Raw genomic sequence first — 21,045 nt, 5'->3', positions numbered from 1 at the left:
CTCTCTGTGCAGTAAAATCCATGCCTAGTTCAGCTATTCATCAGTTGAGATTAATACTTCCCTATTATGAGTTACAAATCCACCAGTTTCTGCACTTTGGGCTATACTCCCCAAGCACCAACAGCAGCACACTTCTCTTAGACTCCACCCATGTATAAAAGTTTAACCTGATTTAGGGTTAAAGTGCTCCGGTTTACAACATAAGCAGTAAAGTCCAAAGAGCTGCACTGTTAATACTTACTGAATGAATTCAATCAAGTACTTCTACTCATTCTCTGCACTTCTCAGCCTACATATAAGCAAGTTCTAAGCAACAAATGTGCAATTACAGTGCTAGAATTTCATGTGGCTGACCAGTCCCATCTCTGGCATAAGTCTGTGTATGCATCTACCCTCAAAAAAAGCTTATTCCATTGGCTTTCTGGGAGACTGCCAAATGTGACTGCAAAGGGGGAAATAGGTGAGCTAATTACATCCCTATTTATGAAAACAGAATTTTCTCCATCTCAGCAGAAGGTGGAAGGAAATACATTTGGCCAAGAAGACCCCAGTGATCTCTATGCGGATGGTGTCTGACAATAAAGGAACATTTGGAGTGATAGAAGCAGTGTCTAATTTTGGCACAAGCTGTGTGTAAGCACCTCCACATATTAATCAAGCCTATTCTAATTGCATTTCTGTATTTCTGTCATGCCCCCAGGCTGGCAGCACCCAATTCTGGACAGGTATCTCCAGCGCCTCTCTGGTTTCATAGCACAAGACCCCTCATCCAATCACCCTGCTAGATCTTTGCTAAATCAAAGGGAACTGTACCTGACATAGATGCAGTTACAGACACAGACAGTAGAGCCAGCCCAGCATTTCTATCAAGTTACTCCCTTTCTCAACCCAAAAGCCAGCTGAGAGTTCTGGAAGATGTTCTGGCACCAGTTTTAGCTGAATCATCTAGTAATGTGAGCCACATCTGTTCCATACACATGATCTGGAAAGCATCTTTTCTTTAGCAATTTCACAGGAGGAGAAGGTAAATTTGATAGCAGCTTGGGTCTCGGCCTTGAGCATGCAGCAGACCAAGGGAATCAGCTTCTCTAGTCCAGACTGCAAAAGGGAAATCAATCCAGTTTATTCTCCGTAACTCACTAAACCAGCTCAATTATTGCTAGAGACAATGAGCAAACCCCTGCCAAGCTCCCCAAACAGGGAACTTCCAGAAGCAAATAAGAGAAACCCTGAAAGGCAATCAGCAGGGATTTCTGCTGAGATGCAGAGGAGCAATCAAATAGCTAAGCAATTGCAAACAGGCCAGTCAATGGTTAAAACAACCCAATGAAAGTGAAAGTTAACAAAGTAGCAGAAGGTAGGGGGCTGCTTAAAATGCTTCTGCTGCTTATATCCTAAAGGCATCTTCAAAGCAAAGATTACTGTTTTTCATTAATCTTTGCACAGTTTTGAATACTATAGGACTCTATCCCCAGCCAAGAACTCCTAGATGTACTAGCAATATAAACCAAAAGCCTCTGTTTCAACATGAAATGCTAGTTTAAGTGTTACTGCCAGCTCACACTCGTGGGATGGCTTTGCTGGATGTATCAGATGACACAGTACTGATGGTTCATTCCCTGAGAAGACCTTGCAGATAGTGTGGGTGTCTCTGGCCACAGCTCTGGGAGCCTCATGAAAAAGTCTATGAGCAGAAGACTCTTCTGGGGCATAAATCTTGGGAAGCAAAGAGCGCTATCATGTTCTCTCTCTTTTGAAGCCTGACATCTGGAAATCTGGCAGATACAACCTCGCCTGCGGTAATCATAAGGTGTATGCGTCTCCTGACATCGTAAAGAAAAGACAAAGAGATGGAGGAACCTGAGCTGCTTGCAGATTGCTCAGTACCAACAGGCACGATACACCATTTCAGATCAGTGACTGAGTTCTCAGCTCTTCAAAAGGCAGATTCAAACTCCCTACTACATTGGGACAGAAAGAAAAACAAAGTAAAAGAAATCAAATCGAATAAAACTGGTGACTCACATTCCTTCTTAAAGAAAAGCTGCAGAGTTAAGTATAGGCTGACTGTAGCTTTTGTCCTCATCAACCTTGGCTGCATGCTTCCCATACCAATGAAGACAAGAATTAGAAGAAAAATAAAGTGACAACAGGCAGATAAGGGGATTTCACAATGATCCAAGCCAAGCACTGCTGTCTTATGCTGTCCTTGACAAGGGAAGTGAGAGATCTCTTCAGCGAGCACTAGAAGTACAGAGTTGATACATCTAGCAGCATTTTAGATTGCATAGGCCATGTTATCACCCAAGTAATAAAAAAAAAAAAAAATCACCCTTTTCTCTGGGACACGAAAAACAACTAAGCAAGCTTGCAAAAAAAAGTCAAACCTTCCATTTTCTTTTCTTCTCCCTCCTCAGTCACCATTTCAGTATCTCCCAGATCTAGTTTTCCTTTGTGGCAAGCCAGCACAAAGGGATTTTTCAAGGTGTTGAAAAAACGGTGCCAGTCTGGACAAGAAACAAAATACGCTGTAAACTGCTGTGGCCAGTGACCAAAATTGTTTCAAGAATGGTCTTAAAAACAAAACCTTCTCTTTAAAAAGTAAAAAGAAATTTCCCCAAAAGCCTCCAAGTTCACCCTGTCTCCAGGAATTAGGAATTCGTACGAAGCATCCTTGACCTGACAAAATCACAGTTTAGCAGAATGCTATGCAGCAAAGGTGGACAAAAAGAGTCTGTATGCATATTAGATGCCTTATGATACAGTGCCATGTACATACTGTGAATCACATTTAGCCAAATGTTTTTGTAACTCAGCTTGCATATTCCTATCCAAGCAGCGTGCAGCCATTAGCCATCCTTTCCAAATACATAAACACAATAGTTATTTATGGCTAGAGACATTTTGTTTCAAACAGCCCAGTACAAAATTTGCAACATTGAAGCGAAACAGAAAGATGTTAGTTTGGTAGTAACCCTGCTGGCCTAGGAAATCAGCATTCCTGGGTTAATATCACGTTATTATTGGAAAGAAAAGAGATTTACAGAAAACAATCATCATGCAACTTAGACAGAGAGCAATCACACCTCCAGATGGATGGCGCAAAAGAGGAAAGGAGGATGGGAGAAAGGATGAAGCCTGAGTGCAAATCTAACCCTGCCTGCCTTTGAAATGGAAACAACTGGTGCATTTTCACCATAGGCTTCAGAAGGACAAGTATGTACCTCTGTGGTCTGCAGACAGATGCCACTAGGGAACATGGAGCAATCCTGTGTGGCAGAACATGCTTGTGGTGTGTTGGTCCAGTGGCCCTGTCAGCTGTAAATGCACTTCAGGTGTTCCCAGCACTTCACTACCAAAGCAGGCTGTAGTCCGAGTTAGCACTGCATGTGTACCTCATGTAGGAGCGCTTCTGGCAATTTACTGGTAAGGAAAACATGGGTGCTAAGAAAAACAGCTCATAAAAAAACAAGACTACTTAAATATAAAATAAAATGCAGCAAAGTGCAATGTGTGGCCACAGTAAGTCCCTTAGGAACCCTGAAACACTTCCTGACAGATTGGAGGTAAGCACAGAGTATTTCTCCCTCCCTTAGACAACTAACAGAATCAAGCCCCATCAGTTAAAATTCAACACCCTAAGAGACTGCTGGCTTCTCTGTGCATCAGAAGCAATGGGGGAAGCGAACAAAGCTGCTTTACTTTCCTCTAATCTTTCTCCCTTGTGTGCCTGCACCAGATGGTGCCGAGCTGCAGGTTGGAGGGAGATAATAAACCCAGAAGGAAAAAAAAGATGGTAATATTAGGTTATAAAACAGCTGACCTTCAAATATGACGCCAGCTCCTGCTTAATTGAGGGACAGGTTCAGGCAGACAGATGCATGCACACTGGGATGTCCATATTCAGCACCTTCCTTTCTAACATGGGAAGAAGACATACACATGGCAGTGCCATTAAGATGGTCTGCTTAAACTTTACAGATGTAAGAATAAGCAGAGAAAAAATCAGAAAAGTCAGACCCTCTCTTTATTTTGAGACAGACAGACTCATGCAGAGAAAGATTCTTGCTGAAAGTGGTTTTGCTTAAACCCCTGCTCCAGTATTACCAGCCTCTACTGACAATAGCCCACCTCTTCCACTGTAAGCAAAATGAAATAATCCCAGAGTTAAAGAGCACAGATCTTCCAGAAGAGAAAAGTTATCATATACAAGACTATTTTAAGCTTATGGCTACCCCAGTACAGAGCTTTGCTTCTAGCTGCCATCATTGAGAACACTGCTATGAAGTGTTAAGGACTGGGGTTATCCTGGTTTGGTCAAGCATGAGCTCTGGAAAACTACCACAACATACTATAAAATTTTTCAGTCATTTTTGATATGCTGATCTTGAACACTTCCCACCTGCCTAGTGTTGAATGACTATTCTGTATGATGTCCAGCTTTGCAACAAAGAAAGAAAAACACACCGAGTAGTACTCCTGTTGATGAAAAGGAAAGCTCTGTGCTAGGCCCCTGTAAGGAAGATGAAGCAGTGTGAAATGCAGGGGCTTGAGAGTGGGAAGCCCTGGGTGGCTCTCTGCTTCCCCTGCAAACACATGCAACACAAAACGTGGCATCTCCCTCTGCTTGGCAAGGAAATCATCTCCTGCCCCCCTGCCACAGCTGTCTCCAAGTAGCTGAAAAGGGCTTTAAGACTATTATGTGGTTTGAAAAACACTGGATTTTGTTTTAGTGCTTTTGGTGCTCTCCAAGCAAAGGTGACAGACAACAGCCTCAGCTAGAAGAGTGAAACTCTCATGTCATAATTAAGGAAGCACCCTGCATTGTACACTGAGTCACAGGACTTTATGGCTTTCTTTAGCCAGTCTCAAGGGAAATCTATACAGAAGCTCCCAACAGCAAGGGACAAAGCAACACTGAGTGACAACACTGAACAGTTCAGTATTTATTAGACATGTAGAAAAAATAACTTGCTGTAAGCAGCTCAGTGCCAACACACTGATTTTCAGAATTCTTGCTGCGTCAAAGATGCTTCAGTCAGGGAGGAACAAAGCCAAGAACAGAGCCAGTCAATCACTGTGTCCCAGTGGAGTGTCTGCACCCAGACACCAATACAAACATCGCTCCATCACATCACAGCAGTACCAGATCTGCCTGGCTCTGATCTCTAGAGCCAGACAGCTGTCTGGACATTGGCCAGCATACAGGTTCCTCCCCAGACTACCACTTCCTTGTACTGTGAACAGCCCTGTAACTTACTGTTGTCCTTCTCAGAAACTAAAGGTTACTGGCAGAGGAAATGCCTTCCCAAGAACTCAGAAATTTTGCACAGAGCTTGGAACTGGGACAGCAGTGATTTAACATCTACCATTAAAAGGAGTTTAAAATTTTATGGTCAGAGCATAATAAATCCTACCCAGACATTTTCAGCTTGCAAGTCTGGTCATCAGCAGGGCAGAAACAGATTTGCTGCAAGGTGACCAGGAACGATTTTAAGTGTGTTTTGTAGAGAACACAAGCCCTGCACTGTCTCAAACCACAGCTTTCTTCAGCACCTAGGTAAGAAACGCAAGGTCAGGAAAGGAGGTACTCAAGCAAGCAATATTTGCCAGTTAAACTATACAGAACCAAGAAATGAGGAACAAGGCAGAAGAAAACTGTGGTACAAAACTAGAGCATTATTCTCCTTGGTGCAGAACAGAATAGCAACAACCCTAAAAATAACCTTACATTTTCCTCCAGAATCACACTGGGTTCTTATTTGGGTCCAGGTTGCTTCTTACATGGCATTTAGCATCTCAAGTAGCCTGATTCACTGCCTAGTTATCAAATGTGGTACTGAACACCTGCATGTGTAGGAACTCTGTTCTAACACAGTTTGGAGGGGACTCCAAGATGCACAGTTGAGCTCTTTCAGAGATGCTGGTCACATGGTTGTTCTGCCATGCTGAGGACACAAATTGCTTTGCCTTCCTTTGTCAGGAGGTCTTCAAAGCAAACTGAAGGACCTTTTACTATCCATCAGAAGCAGAGATAGGGATTAAGGAGTGCATTCCTCACCCCTTATTACCGTGCCTATTATGAAACAAATCCCCAGATTCAAGCTGCCTTACTGTACAAGACACACACACAGCAAAGATACACACAGGGCACAGAGCTGTGGACAAAGCCAAGCACGTAGTGGGGCTTGTATGACCAGCTTGGCACCTATCTTTCTTCTGTATGGGTCAACAGCAGATCTCCCACATCCTCCAAGAGGAACAACTCCAGTAGCTGGAGGCTAAAGATGAAGTTGCTTCAGCGTAGAGAGGACATTAAAAGAGGTTTGTGTTGGTGATACCAGCTCCATTTTCCCACAGACTTTCTCCTCGTACCTCCTTAGATCAATTACCTCTGTAATTTGGGGCAATAGCTCACTAACTAAAGCCTCTTTGATATCCCAGTCAGTAAAGTTTTAATGCCTTAAAAACAAACGGACTGGGAGAGAAGATGGCGAGGAGAGAGGGGTGAAGCTGTGATGTGCCAGGGGAGGGAAGAGGACTCTCCAACTCTTTGATGTTGCCCCTGCTGTTCTAGGAAAAATAAATCTTTAGTTAAAGAATGCAGCAAACAACCACAGTGTGCCTTTATCCTGGTAATACCAACCCCACTGCAGCTTCTAAAGCTCCTGGTTGAACAGAAGGTGAGCAGCAGCAACCTCACACCATGCTGAAGTCCACATTCCTAGAATTCCCCAGCAAATGCAGACATGCTCAGAGAAGGCAGTTTAGTGGCTCAGGGGTTACTAGCTGAGAGTTCAGGTTCAGATGCACCAGGAATGGAGGTCAGGGCATGGATATGGCTCCTTGTCTCTCCTGTACTTTCATCTGAAAGTCTTCAAGCATTCTCAGCGTAGCACCCTCAGTGTCCTCTCTCCGCCCATTATTGCACAAAGTGGTATTTGCTTTCATTCCTCCAGTCATTACAGCCTGCATAAGTGCTGTCTCCGGGGCCAGAGTGCAGGAAGCTCTCTGCAGCAGCCTCCTGGGAAGTCTCATGAAAACAGCAGCTTCCCTTCTACCCCTTGATAACCACTACATCAGCATGAGGGAGGAGGATAGTGCTAATGCAGCAGGAATCAACGAGCCTGCTTGTTTCTTATTCCAAAGCGAAGACAAAGGTGGTGTTTGTTCAGCGAGGCAGTACAGCCAAGCCTTGTAAGGAAGGCAGGAAAAAATGTGGGTATTTTTTATTTTGGTTTGGACCAAATCCCTTGAAACAGAATGGGTGTATGAGACTTTGATAAAGAAAAGTGAAAAACTGGAAATGCAGAAGAAAAACAGTTGTAAGTGCTCTACACCTGTCCAGTAACACTGCTCCTCCAGAGACAAAGGGGACTGGGAGGAGGAGACAACACAGGGAGAAAAAAAAATGCAATGCTTAAAGCTTATATTATCCTAACTTCAGAACAGGAAGGAGTCACTAAACCTTTCTGAGTTTTAGAGCAGATGAGGAATGGAAATAAACATTTGATTTTGAAGAGTATTGAAAAAATATGGCACAGTAACACTAGGAAAAAGCAGAGTTGAAAGGTAGCAGGGAAATCTGGACACAAAACAGCAAAATATAAGAGTGAAAGAAGGTTTTTAAATTCCTTGTGCTTACAGACAGAAACACATGGAGAAATCAGAGAAAATTAACTGTGAAGGTAGGAATTTAATTCCTATTACCTGGTAGAAGTCTTCTGATAAATCAGATTCCAGCCAAATCACACAATCCTTTTTTTAAAAAAAGCAATTCATTTGCACTGTTTAATAGGAACATTTTCAGCCTTTGGCTATGAGCTGTTAGTTGGCAGCTACAGTGCTAACAATAAACAGTTAAAATATCTTGATCTTTCAGCTCACCAGCTCCCTTAAAATGCCTTGTGGCAGAAGCCAATGTGCTGTTTGACCAGGATGTCTTGGAGACATCTTCACATACAACAGCAGTTCAGTCAGTCACTTTGAGTCACGCCACCTAGCAATCTGCACATTAACTTCAAACAGAAAATAAGGATATCAAAGCCACTGAAAGAGAAATCATTACTAGCAACAAACATGCTGTTCTTCTCCTATGCACTGCTGGCTGAAGCGAAAGCTGTAGCAAGGTGAGTTTTGATCTCAAATTGTGCTGCTACCTCCCTGTGTAATTAGGTCACTAAGAAGCTAATGGTGTTTCTGCTCCTACAACCATTTATAGGAAAATGATAATCTGTGCCGTTCATTCAGAGTCAGTTTCAAGCCAACCCTGCAGGCATCACTTCTGAAAAAGAAAGTTACCAAAAGATTAGCCCAAGAGGCAATCCAGAAGTGCCACTACCTAGTTATAACTAAACCTCATGGATAAGAAAGAGGGTTATAACTGCAAAGCACACAGGCAGTTCTACAGCACCAGGCACCAGTTTACAAAGACTACCAAACAGTTATTTCTAAGGTAAACCACTAAACCCAGGTCATGTAATCTGATTTAAAAAAAAGAAAAAGATGTTTATCTTCTAGTCACTCTAATGGAATACTAAAACCAGATGCTATTCTTGCAAATAAAAAGTAGAACCAACCCTGTCCAGCTCAAAAATACAGAGAGAGATGCATCAAACTCCCTCTTACCAGCTCTACAAACACACAGAGAATGCCAAGGCATAAAGCAAATCAAATGCTGGCTGAATTAGATTCATGCTTGGGATTCAGGATTACAAACAATAAGACATAATATCTTCATATTATCTTCAATCACCCTCAAAACTCATCTCTTGTCTGGCAATAGGCCTTCTGTTGGGCTTTCTCGTCCCTCAAAAGATAGATGGGCGCCCTAGCAAGTACTGGATCTAATGAAACATGGACCAAAGCCATCCACCAAGCATCCTCAATTCTCTTCAGCACACAATCTGATGATCCAGCATAGTCGAAACTGACAGATGTTTATTTCCCTCCTGAGCCTTGAGGTCTGCTGGAGATGGTGGCTCCCAGAAGGCCTTATGCAAGCACAGAAGGATGCACTTAATGCATCACCATCTTTGCTAACTCCTGAAACCACAAATCTGCTGATTGTGGGTCTGCATATTTGCAGCACAGAACATACAGACAAGTCTCCTGCATAATTTTCTTAATAGTACCACATATGACTTGGGAGTAGTTCAATTCCTGTGCAAGCAGGAGTACCTGCAAAGGCTTAAAACCTTCAGGAAGAAAGACACTGCCTCAGTATAGAACATTCCTGCCATCAACAGCTCCAGTTAAGAGGAAAATGCTCCATCCCTGGCAGCATTCGAGACCAGGTTGGACGAAGCCTTGGGTAACATGGTTTAGTGTGAGGTGTCCCTGCCCACAGCAGGAGGGTTAGAACTAGATGATCTTAAGGTCCTTTCCAACCCTAACTATTCTATGATTCTGTAAAAAGAAAAACCTTGTCCCAGCTTTAATGAAAAGTTCCCCTGGGCAGCAAGAAGAGTAGCTTTGCTTACAGTGTATTTGCATCTCAGCTGAATTAGTTGATGTGTGTTGAACACTCTGAAAATTGTGAAGTGGTATATAAACACTAAGGATTGTTATTTATTATTGTCTTGGTGCACAAGAGCAGAAACTAGCGCCATTTACAGATGCGAATTAAGAACAACAGGAGGTCTATCAACATGCTGTGGGTCTGCGGATTTTGTTCATTTGTCTCCCTCATTCCTGTCTCCCTCAGACAGAAATCTCTCCACAGGACTCCTACAATCCTCATCGAGCAGGGCTGGCCACAGCCCAGTAAAGCCTGTTGCAGAGGAACAGCTCTGCTGGGAGGGAAAAAGACCTCTCTGCATACATAGCGTATAGGTGAAGGAGTGAGAGGGACTGTCTAGTTTCTAAAGCTAACCAGGATTGTCCTATGCTTCCAGAACCAGAAATCAAGTTTAATTAGATCAAAACAACTTGGTTTTTAACTGTGACTTTACAGACTAACTAGTAACTTAACTCTGCAGCTCTGATAATGTGCAAATGATTTTGCTAAGTGCTTACCTAGCATATATGAATCCCTCCCCAAGTTAATTAAAATAACTGCACAGACAGTCATGCTTAGCTATTACAAGCCTCTGTCAAAGTGGTTATTTTCAGTATAACACTGATGCCTCAATGAATGCTTTGCACATTCACAAAATTCACAGGATATTAGGAAGAATTGGGGGTACAGGGTCAAGCTCTTACAGACAATTTAGCACATAAGATAAACTTTTGACAGATGCTCAGTCAAATTGCAATAGCTCCTTTTTCTTAATAATGCACTTAGATGTGCATTACAGCTTGCACGGGCGGGTGGGGGGGGGGGGGAATGGACCACAAAAAAAAAAACAAAACACAGCCCAAGAACAACAGAAAACCCACATAAAACCAGGCATTTAATTCAGAAGGTGCTGCTTGTTCAGAGACACACTGCACTTGCAGAGAAACGTACATTCCTCTTATTTTCCTCAAATTACTGATTGTTTAGCACATGGTTCCCCTACTGTCTATGAAATACAGACATTTCAGCAACTCAAGCATTGAAGGCCTGATATCAAGGGGCCAATATCAATACCTGATTTGCCATTCAGCACACTGTATGCAAATTTCAAAAGGCGAATTTCAGAGAAGGAAACAGACCCCCTTAAGTGTTACAGTGACATTCCCTTCTCTATCTGCAGAGCTGCTACCATTCAACCAAAAGTTTAAACAGCAATTCACTGCCCACGCTGGAACAAAAGCGAGCTGTATTGGTTGTATCACCAGGACTAACCGCTGGAGAGTAGCTGTACAGCAGATATGCATCCGTACACAGGGTTCAGAATCATATGCAACAAAGAGGAGTGGGTTTAGGCACCTCTGAATCAATATAAACACACCACTCTGAACGCTGGCAAAGGAAAAAGTGTATTTAGAAGGAGATTAAGGTATTTCCCCCTTCCTCCCAGGACGACCCTTATTTCATTTGAATGCAGTCAGTTAGCTCCTTTGTTTGCACTCAACTTCAGATTCCTCAGTGCACCATGCAATCCTGTACAATCACACTCGAGAGTGGCAATGTACAAAAAAAGTTTACACCAATTGGTCACAAAGTACCGACAAGAGCTTGCAAGCTCCTGCGAAATGCCCTCCAGAACAGGTTCCTGTCACACTAAACTAGGGACAGAGATTAGAGTTATCAGCTTTGACACTCAGCAGGAATGTGTCACAAAGGATTAAATCATTATTTCATGAAGTGTCAGCAAACGCAGCTTTCCTGCTGTTCTACCACTAAGTTATACATTAATTAGTGAAGCACAAAACAAACATGAAATATCTCTAAGCATCTGCCTGTACATCAGGCCCAGCCAGAGCTATTAGCACAGGATTCATTTCCAAGAGGAGTCACTCAAAGTATTACCAGCTCTTCAAGAGATCCATTAAAATGCAAAGAGTAGAAGAGCTGAAGGAAAAAGCACAGAGGCTAATTGCAATGTTTGTCTTAGCATTTTTGATAGCTTTTTAATATAACTCTTTCCACACAACCGCAGCACCTGATTTTCTAAACAAGGTCATACATGTACCACTGAATAAAAACATCCTTGCCTGACCGAGGTGTGGAGCAGTGTCAAAGGATCCTACGATGTGAACAGGAGAGTTGAGAGAAGACATTTTAGAAGAAAGAAGAACACGGCCTAAAAGACTATGCAGTAAAGCAAGAACAAACTTGGTTAAAGTGCTCCCTAGCTGCTCGGCAGCTTTGGACCAAATAATTATGAACTCTCACTCTGTCAGTGGGTGGAAGAAATTCAGCATGGTCTGACTGCAAGCTGTAGTAGAGAAAATCTAAGCAGACAAATGACATCCCACACATAAACCTCTACTTTTCCTCTAAATCATGACCTTAGAAAGGTGTCACTAAGGGGGAAAAAAACCCAAACAAACAAACAAAAAAACACACCAAAACCAAACCAAACCAAAACAGTAACAACAACAATTAAAAAAAAAAAAAAAAACAACCAAAAAATTCTCTGCCAATTCCTTATGGATACCGCAGCAGGATTTCTAGCTTCAGCCATGTCTTGTATTTTTCCCTTGTTTTCTGTCCCAAATTGTTGCCTTCTACTGTTTGGCATTGCCTGACTCTGCCAAATTACATCAGCATGCAAACTGTGGCCAGGATGCATTCCTCAAACTGATTTGTCCCAGTTTTGCTTTGGGATCCCTTCAGGATAAAATAAGGTTACTTGCTAGAACTACCTAACTGGGTCAGGTTGTAATCTCTCTGTGAGGCTGAACTGTACTTGATCTTGAAGCCACTAGATCAACACCCAGTGACAGAGCAACTTTTTGGCTTCACTATTTAAATACCTTCTGAGGCTAAAAACTCAAAAAAAAAACTTCCTTTGCATTGCACGGTTAAACCATTCTATAATAAAGAACAGCAACACCACAATGTTCCTCTCTTCTGGTACCACCCCACCTTTCACAGGTTGCTGCAGCACAGGAGATGATGAAGGCTTCTGGTAGTACCAAGGTCCCATTATGTATCATTACATTTGGGGGCAGCTCAGAATGGAACATAGGTCCATGGAACATAGGTCCCGAGTCAGTTTTTTTATCTACAGTGATTTTCTTAGGGTGAAAGGGATGCCACCCACCTCCTGTTCTACAAGCTGAAGCCACCCAGTGCTGTGCAAACTTCTGCAAACAGCCCTAAACACGAGTGGGTGGAACTAGCTACCACTGCTGTTTCAAAGACCCAAATATTATGAACCTTAAAGTAATTAATCACCTCCACTCAGTGGTATGCAAATTGTACTTTCAACACCAGCATGCACGTATCAAAATGTATTAACAGCCTTCTAATTAAATGCTTTTAATTAGATTAAAATCATACTGTCTGACAGGTGAAATATAATGCATTAACAAGATTTTTGTAAATTCCTTAGCATCAAGTGTTTATTGAAAGCTCAAATGTAAAATATGTTGGGGGTGAGAGAATCTGTCCTCCTCAAACTGAATGCTATCGCACATTTTGATTCCCTTACAACCAGAAAGTCACTAAAATGGTGCTTTCAAAGAAATGCAGAAAGTTTACCTAATGCAGAACTACATGATTCAGGGACCTGTCAAGTTGGCTGAAGTATGAAGGCACAGATTAATTCACTCAGTCCAGGAAAACTGCTATTTGCAGTAAAAGTGAATGCAACAGAATGGTAAAAATGAAAGCAAACAGTGGAGTTCTCCTTACTAAAGAGAAAAGCAAAATCCATAGCAGCATCTGTCAATTGGAACATCAGCTGCTGCTGCAAGATTTATTTTGAATGTCTCATAAGCTGCCTTCCAGTTGCATTAGCAAAAAAAGAAGCCAACTCTCATATTTTTGCTAGTCAGACAGTAAGAGAGATTTGTGATAAAAGAAGTCATAAACCTCCACTGGATATAAAGTCCATAGTTAGATGGGGAACCTATGAAGTATGGCTGCAAGTTCCAAAAAAGTTCTTATCTCCTGATCTCACGTCACACTACCATTGATCAGAAGATCTGGGCAAATAATTTGAGACATTCACCTAAAAGCCATTCTTCACCCTTGCTCTCTCACCCTTGCTCCCATGCATGCGTACACCTTTCTTCTCAATGAGGGGCATTCTGTGAGTACAACATCCAAAGCTGCCTTCTGCTTTAGCTCCCATGCTAAATCCTCTGCTTTTCCAAGGACAAAAGCAGGGCGGATACGCTTATTTGATCCCCCAGAACTTCATCTATTCTACGCTGCTCGTTTCATACCCCAAAGATAGGCAAATTAAAGAAGGTCTAAATAATAAAGTAATATAGTATGTTGTGCAGTTGAATGGACTGCTAGTCTCAGAGAATTTTATCTTCTTCAGGCAATAGCAGACAAAGCTACCAATGGGCAGAATTAATGGCTTTCTTTTAGGATATGGAACTGAACCCATCACAGCTGTAAGATCCCTAGGGAAAACCTGGCTCAGGAGGTATGTCTCCCTACACAAAGCACTAAATTCTTAATCCTCTCTTTTCATAGAAAATGAGCTACAGCTCTTGCTCAAGTTAGTTTCATACACTTGCATCACCCAGCCATAGGAAGTGGACTCAAGGACAGGTCATTTTTCTCAGAGAGTTAAGAGTTCTACACAAGAGCCTCTACCTCTGGCTGCCACCACGGGGTCTCAAGCAGACATGCATGGAAATGCAGTTGTCATCTTAATCACTGTTCAGTGTCATGCTGAAGCAGCCCCTGTAACTGAAGCCCCCTTGACTGGAGACGAGCGCTAATCTCTTGGACTTAACCACATTTTTTCCTGGTGCTTTCTTACCTAACCTATCTTGCAGAGTACAAACAGGTAGGGTCTGACCAGGACAGAGAAGGGAACACAGGGAAGGGTTTCAGAGATGTGCTTGGGAAAACCACCTTTGCAGCAAGAGGACCAGGACATGTACAGGGGCAACAGCGTACATGTGAAGGCCCAAGAAAAGATGCAAAACTTTCAGCTGCACAAGACAGTTAAAGCCAGAAGGAAGTTGTCATTTGTTAAATAAAAATTAAGGAGGGCAATCCCAACTATCCAAAAAACTTGCACAGCTTGGAGGTTCCCCTTGGGAAGTCCAGGCAGGTCTATTACATCCTGGATCTCCTCCAGAATGGACTCTGCCTACGGTCTGCTCTAGGTCTCCAAGAATACATCTGTCTTACAGATTATCAAAGCTATAATAAAACATGCCCGCCAGCCTTCCTGTGCAATGTTGTATTTGTCTTCAATATAGCTTCACCTGTAAAAATAGCCAACTGCCTAGAAGAAAGTTGAACAACTGGTTTCTGACTGGAATTCCTCTGAATGTTTTAGCATTCATGCAAAGTCATGTGGGAGAAAAAAGGAAAAGTCAAAACCCCAAAACCTCATGTATCCTAGTTACAATCCTCCACTGTAATTATAAAATTGCCCTTAAAACATAATTGCATAATGGAGCTTGGCAAGTATTCACCCAAATCTTTTACAAATATTTCCACAGACTGAAGAAACAGGCGGTGGGCAGTCTGACAAGCCTGCCATGGGAATGCATGCCCTTAAGACATGTTCCTAGCTACTACACTAAATACTTTGCATCACAACCTCATGTTTCAAAACAGTAGTTGAACAAAAGTACCAGCATCTTTAAACAAACTGAGAGAAAGATTTTCAACCTATTTTCACTGCAGACATACTTGGAGCAGCAATACCTTTGAATAAAGGGACAGAGGAGGCTACCAATCCTTTTTGACTAGTTACATAGCAAGAATCCCAAATTAGATTAAATTGGTTGACTTCTGGTAGCTATAACCAAATAGAAGCTACAGACGCCTTGCCAGGATTACTTTACCAGCTTAGCAACCTGCAACTTAAAACACAATACAAAACCCCCTCAGCCTCAAATGCAAATACAGAAACATGTGGCATACAGGGAGAGGAGACCCAACAGAGGCCAGAAATGAAATCTGCAGTACAGTAAGGTTGTTTTTAACAGCTGTGCATTATGCATTCAGCAGCACAAGGAGTGCCAGCAGGGAGCCTTTATTAACATAGGCCTCAGAGTACAGTGAGCTGCTATCACGATTGGCCTTCCTAGAGAAAAGGCACACACACGATAGACTTAACCCTAGAGAGATCACTCAGATCCTGTTGCTATTTCATCAGCTCCACGAAACAACAAAAACCAGAGAAATTCCATGATGTTTCACAGACAAACATATAACACTTCCAACAATGTCTGAAATCTAATCTACAATAGAATGTTTCATCAGCAAGTTATGCCAGGTAGGAAAAGTGAGAAAAAATGCTGCACAAGCCCACACAACAGAGTCCCACTACCAATGCTGTTCTGCTACACAGACCTTGGATACAGGGGAGGACCATAAAATGCTCCTCTTGTAGAAGATGCTAATAAAAGCAAGCTGTTGTCAGGACACCTGTGTTCTCAGCAAAGCCGTCTGCACGTCTACTGCATGTATTTTAGGAGACCGTCAATCCAAAAAACAGCTGGAAGCCTTACTACAGATGCAGGAGCCCAGCGGGGTAACTCACTCCATTTGGGAAGATGGTATTGGCAGCAAAAATATTTTGCTGATGCCAGCTCTGCCTCCACTGTGAGACTTGCCTCTATCACAAAGACTTGCTAGTACACCCAGCTCAGCACTGGGCAGGCACCAGAAAGAAGGGAAATGCTCTCAGAATAGGCTCACCACCTCTCCTATATCAAGTGCTGATAGAAGCTCTCTACAGGTCTTGTCAACAGCTCTAAGCTGCAGATGGCTGCAGATCCTCGAAGTGTGGCCTGCCCTGGTGGGCAGCTCCTGCAGAACTGAGATGCAACAACTGAAGTAACAGATACAACTAGAGGCTTTAAAAAAAAAAAACCAAAACAAACAAAAAAGGCCACTTCAGTCCCTGTCCTTCCTCTGAACTGTGGAGAGAGGGCAATGAGAGGAAAAAGAATGGCATGAAATATCCTGACCATTCCTCTTCTGACTGCAGCCAAGAAAATGTCTCATGACAGGAAAGGAAAACAAAATACCAACCTGAAGAGCCTGAAAACTGCTTTAGATGACTGAATACCAGTGTGTGCCTAGGGTGAAGGAAATAGCTCTGTATAGTCTGCATTTATTCATACCTCCTTACTTTTTTGTCTTCTCATGTTAAGAAGTAAAATGCAAGAGTCGATATCCCTAACAACATGCAATAGCATCAGCAACAGCACTAGAAATTTCAAGGGGTTATTCAATACGCAGTATTCTGGTTCCCAAGAGCATAATATATGGCTTTTTAAGCCTAGCACATCTGTGCATTACCAATCCTTTTTCACTTAGATGCTGAATAGAAAGAGACAGGTAGTGTTTATTAAAGAAGTTTCCTGGAAGTACTTGCACTGCAGGATCAATACACTCTAGGTCAGATACCCCTAAAAGGTTTTTAATATGAGTGTTATGCACCTCTCATCACAATAGCAGCAAATGCTTTAAAAATCAAAATACCATTGACTGTAATATCATCACTTGATAAAAATACTCCTTTATCACTCTTCAAGCACATAAAAACCCCAAAACTGAGTCACAGGGAGAATAAGTAGTTAGCTCTTTTCATTGCTGGCAGACAGAGACTTGGTCTCTCAGTTACTCCCAGCCAGCCCGCTGCCCAGAACACAAGACTGTCTTTTCTCCACTATTCATGATTAATACAGCCTTCCCTTCCTTTGAGGCTCAGTTATACCTATGTCAGAGACAGGTAATTGTCAAGCACAGCTCAGTGTGAGTACAGGAATTTACCTATCAAAGGCACCAAAAGACACCTGTTGTTTCAGTGTAGGTGTTAGCAAACGGGATGACCAGGAACTGCCCACATCCAGAAAATACTCACTTCCCCCACCAGATAGATACATAGGTCATTTGCAGCTCTATTCTAATGCTTGAAGCACAAGATTTTAGACAAAGGCAGTACCTCTCCGTAATTTTATCATAGCCCAACTCTTGAGATCTCCTAGAGTTCGGTCGCTAATAGCCAGAGCAAGACAACGCATGTGAGAGAGAGTTAATATTGAAAGCATAGATCTGACCTAGAGGGCAAGCCATGCAGAGTACAAACCTCTGAGAATCTGCACACTCTCCTCGCCTACTATTCATCCACCAATTACACACCAATGTAATTAAATCAGGAAAGCTACGTTTAATTTTCCTATCATCACCCGATAAGAGCAGTACGTATGGGAGAGATCAGGCACAGGGGAAAGAGCTATTTATTAAGAAGATAAATCCTTTTAGATTTAAGAGCCTCTCTGGCTAAGAAGGGTCTGATCCACTAACAGAACTTCCGTGTTTAATGCAGACAAATCAGACACCCCATCTCCATTTCTGTCCCTGGCTTGGTCCTCAAGTCTCTTATTTAGAAACAAGTCCCACTGAAAATTGATAGCCATAACTTAAAACAGAAATACAGCTTTTGTTTAAACCCTGGGTTTACTCTACAGGTTTAAAACTGAAGAACACTCATCTCCCAGTCATTATATTGACAAAGACAGCCACATTAATTTACGTTATCTCTAAACAGCCTAAGGCTCCCTGTTTTCATGAAAAGCAAGGCATTAGGGTGTATTTGCAGAAATACAAGGCACACTTCAGCCATTCTTCCCTCCTGTACTGCCTTCTCCCACATAGTCAGGGAGAAATGCTGTGGTCCCTGTCCCCTGCAAACACTATTAATGCTTAAACAGGACCATATAAAGCTTTCTCTATCTGCTAGCTACACACCCATAACTGCTGCTCTGTTTTCTCTCCACTCCTCCTTGCTTCATCCCATCCAGCCCTGCTTTCTCAGCTGCGATTTAAAAATGTATCAGATCATAATAGCAGATGACTTCCACAGTATCAGGTTTTCAATAATAAAAATCCTACAGGCTTTAATGCAACCACGGCTTCACCACATCTTTTTTTTTTTTTTTAACAGGAAGGGAAAAATATTTATAACAGCAACTATAAATATACATGCTACTGACTTTTCAATTTGTTGTCCTTGTTCTCAAGCTAAATTTAGTCTGCTATATCCTGTCCAGCCCTTAGTGAAAAAGTGATACTAAATCGTGCAGATCCCACAGCAGGCAATTATACTTATCTAGATACCTTACAAGACAACCAGTTGGACAGGTAGAGTCTCATTTAATGAGTGCAGATACGTTCATACGTTCATGGCTATAGAGGAAGTGGCCTATTATAATGATTATCCCCCAATACAGAAAATTATGATTATTGCAACAGGGCAGCTCTGCTCCTGAATGAGAACAGTGATGTAGGTCATTCAGTGTACACCTAGACCACACATTTGGTTTGCACCAAATACACTTCAAACACCTCTGAGCTACAAAGAACACTTCACTGGCCACACCTGCTGTTTACCCATGTTCTCATTTTACATGCAAAAATGTTTGAGACATTGATCCAAACTTGGATGGTTGATTTCAAGTTCCAACCTCTATGTTAAAGAACATCTCTTCATACCCTGAAGGCTCTCATTCCTGTGAGTGATTCCTTAGTCAAAACAAGGTAAATATTTATCAGGAACTGACTACTTAGAGAATCAGAGTTGTTAGTCATTCCACCGTTAATCTTGAGAAGCCTTAGTCATGCCAGAGCCCAGGTGATTTCTGCAAGGGCCAACACGTGTTTCACCCTGGTTTAAGGATCCCAGCCCGCAATCCAGTTTCACACAGATGAGGACTCCCCCGCCACAATCTGACTTACTCCACTCGCAGCAAGTTTTGCAACCTAAGCAAGAAATGCAGTTCAGAGGATGCTCCTATGCAAGCATCAATTGGTCTGATAACAAAAATAAGCGGTCCAGAAAAAAATACTTGATAGCTGGGGGAGAAAGCGGTAAAGGGTCGGGCTCGCTTTGCCTCCAGCCCCGCTGGCTCAGCGTGCTTCTCAGGCACCGGCCAGCTCTGCGACCCAGCCTCTCCTCTGTGCTTACAAATACATCGCTGCTAAAGATTAGGTGGGTAGGACAGGAAGGAAAAAAAAAAGAGTTTATTGGGGCTGAAACCCGCCCTGTGGCAGGGATCTCCAGCCCGGCGCGCCTGTGGCAGAGGGAACGGGTCCGTCGGTGCGGCGCCGCCGGGGGTCCCCGCCCGTGGTCCCCCGCCGGCACCTCCACCGCCCGCGCCCCGCCCGGTCCTTGCCCTACCCAGCATGGAGAAGATGAAGTCCTTCGCCGTGTGGATCTCCAGGGCTCGCTGGTCGTCGTACTCCCTCTGGTCGTGTTTGGTGAATTCCTGGATGAGTTTATTCAGTTCCTCCACCCTGGCTCCCGATCGGAAATCCAGCTCCGGGAAGGGAGGCTTGCTGGTGGTGCCGGCAGCCCCTGCCTTGCTGGCGAGCGGCGCCGCCATCTTCATGCAAAAAAAAAAAAAAAAAAAAAAAAAAAGGAGAGAAGGGAAAAATCCCGAAACCAAACAAACCCAAGGAGGGGTCTGTGGTTTGCAAGGCAGCAATGGCAGAATGCAAGGGCGCCGCAGCACAGCGGCCACCCGGAGCGAGGGAGCTGCCTGAGCGGAGCCGAGTGGGGCCCGGGAGGCGCGGAGCGGCGCTGGGCGCCGCGATCAACAAGCGGCCGCGCTGGCTGCGCCCCCGCCCGCCGCCGCGCTGGGGGCCGGGCCGGAGCGGCGCGAAGCGGAGCGGGGCCGCCTGCAGCTGCGGCCGGGGGCGCGGGGGGGCTCGCTGCTGTGGCGGCGTCACGGCGGGCGGGCGCTGAGGCTAGAGCCAGACCTCTGGCTTGGCATAAAATTCACCCTTTTTCTTTTTTTTTTTTTTTTAATTTATTTTTAAACTTCAGCAAAAGCCGTGTCCTGAAAGTGGATGAATAACCGGCTGGGAACTCTGCTCCTTCCGCGTGTTCCCCAGGCATTCTGTGTTTATTCCCTATTTGCCCCAAAAGGCAACCTGAGATTTCTGCATATATATATATATATACACGTACACACACAGAGTAATTTATCGTATGCCTTAGAAGCCATGACCAAGATCAAGTATCCTCACTGCTGCACCTAAAAGCAACCCTGCCTAGGAGCTCCTGAGACCTACACAGACAAAGGGTAGGAGGGGAGATGGGATCTCAGAAGACTTGCCTGAGGCTAGCCTGTGGCAAGGAGCTCAGACCTCTTACCTCCATCCATTCCCCCATCGTCAAGACTACATGCTTTTCTTCTGTATGTATTTTTAATGCCTTCCAACTTTTCAGTCTGGAGTGGTTTTCTCCCCTTAGCCTGATTTTCTGTGCCTTGTCCCATCATTGAACTTATATAGCACAATCCTTTATATACCTAAGTGCATTCACCAGAAGATCTGAGTGTCTTCCTGCCGAGGGAGTGTACAGGTAAGTTGTGTTAGTCTTCTACAGTGCATTTCAGATGCTATGGCACTGATGCAAACTGCTGGGTTATGAATTATCCTCACACGATTCTTGGGAGGAAACAAAGCTTTCAGCTCAGTCCCACACTACGCTAAAATGTGTCTACCAAAATTAG

The 21,045-nt window shown here is 43.3% G+C and overlaps 1 protein-coding gene across 2 annotated transcripts in view; it reads right to left on the bottom strand.

Moving 5' to 3' along the window:
- The window catches only part of MB21D2 (Mab-21 domain containing 2), a 64,211-nt gene extending 43,377 nt beyond the window's left edge, over positions 1–20,834 (bottom strand). Inside the window, exons 1-2 of one of the 2 annotated variants that reach the window (XM_061345734.1) lie at positions 20,685–20,834; positions 19,707–19,911 (exon numbers count right to left, since the gene is read on the bottom strand). In XM_061345734.1, coding sequence (XP_061201718.1) covers positions 19,707–19,911; positions 20,685–20,702 — 223 coding nt within the window. In that variant the 5' untranslated portion in view covers positions 20,703–20,834. Of the gene's footprint in view, positions 1–19,706; positions 19,963–20,684 lie in introns of those variants that run through there. The other variant, XM_061345735.1, reaches the window with a different exon arrangement.
- Between the last annotated feature and the right edge of the window lie 211 nt (positions 20,835–21,045).

The sequence above is a fragment of the Neopsephotus bourkii genome, unplaced genomic scaffold, assembly GCF_033783945.1.
Source record: "Neopsephotus bourkii isolate Nb327-2 ecotype Australia unplaced genomic scaffold, CSIRO-AGI_Nbou_v1 NB_234, whole genome shotgun sequence".
NCBI classification, from domain to species: Eukaryota; Metazoa; Chordata; class Aves; order Psittaciformes; family Psittacidae; genus Neopsephotus; species Neopsephotus bourkii.
Note: the sequence above shows the minus strand (reverse complement) of the source record. Positions and strands in the feature narration are given on the sequence as shown.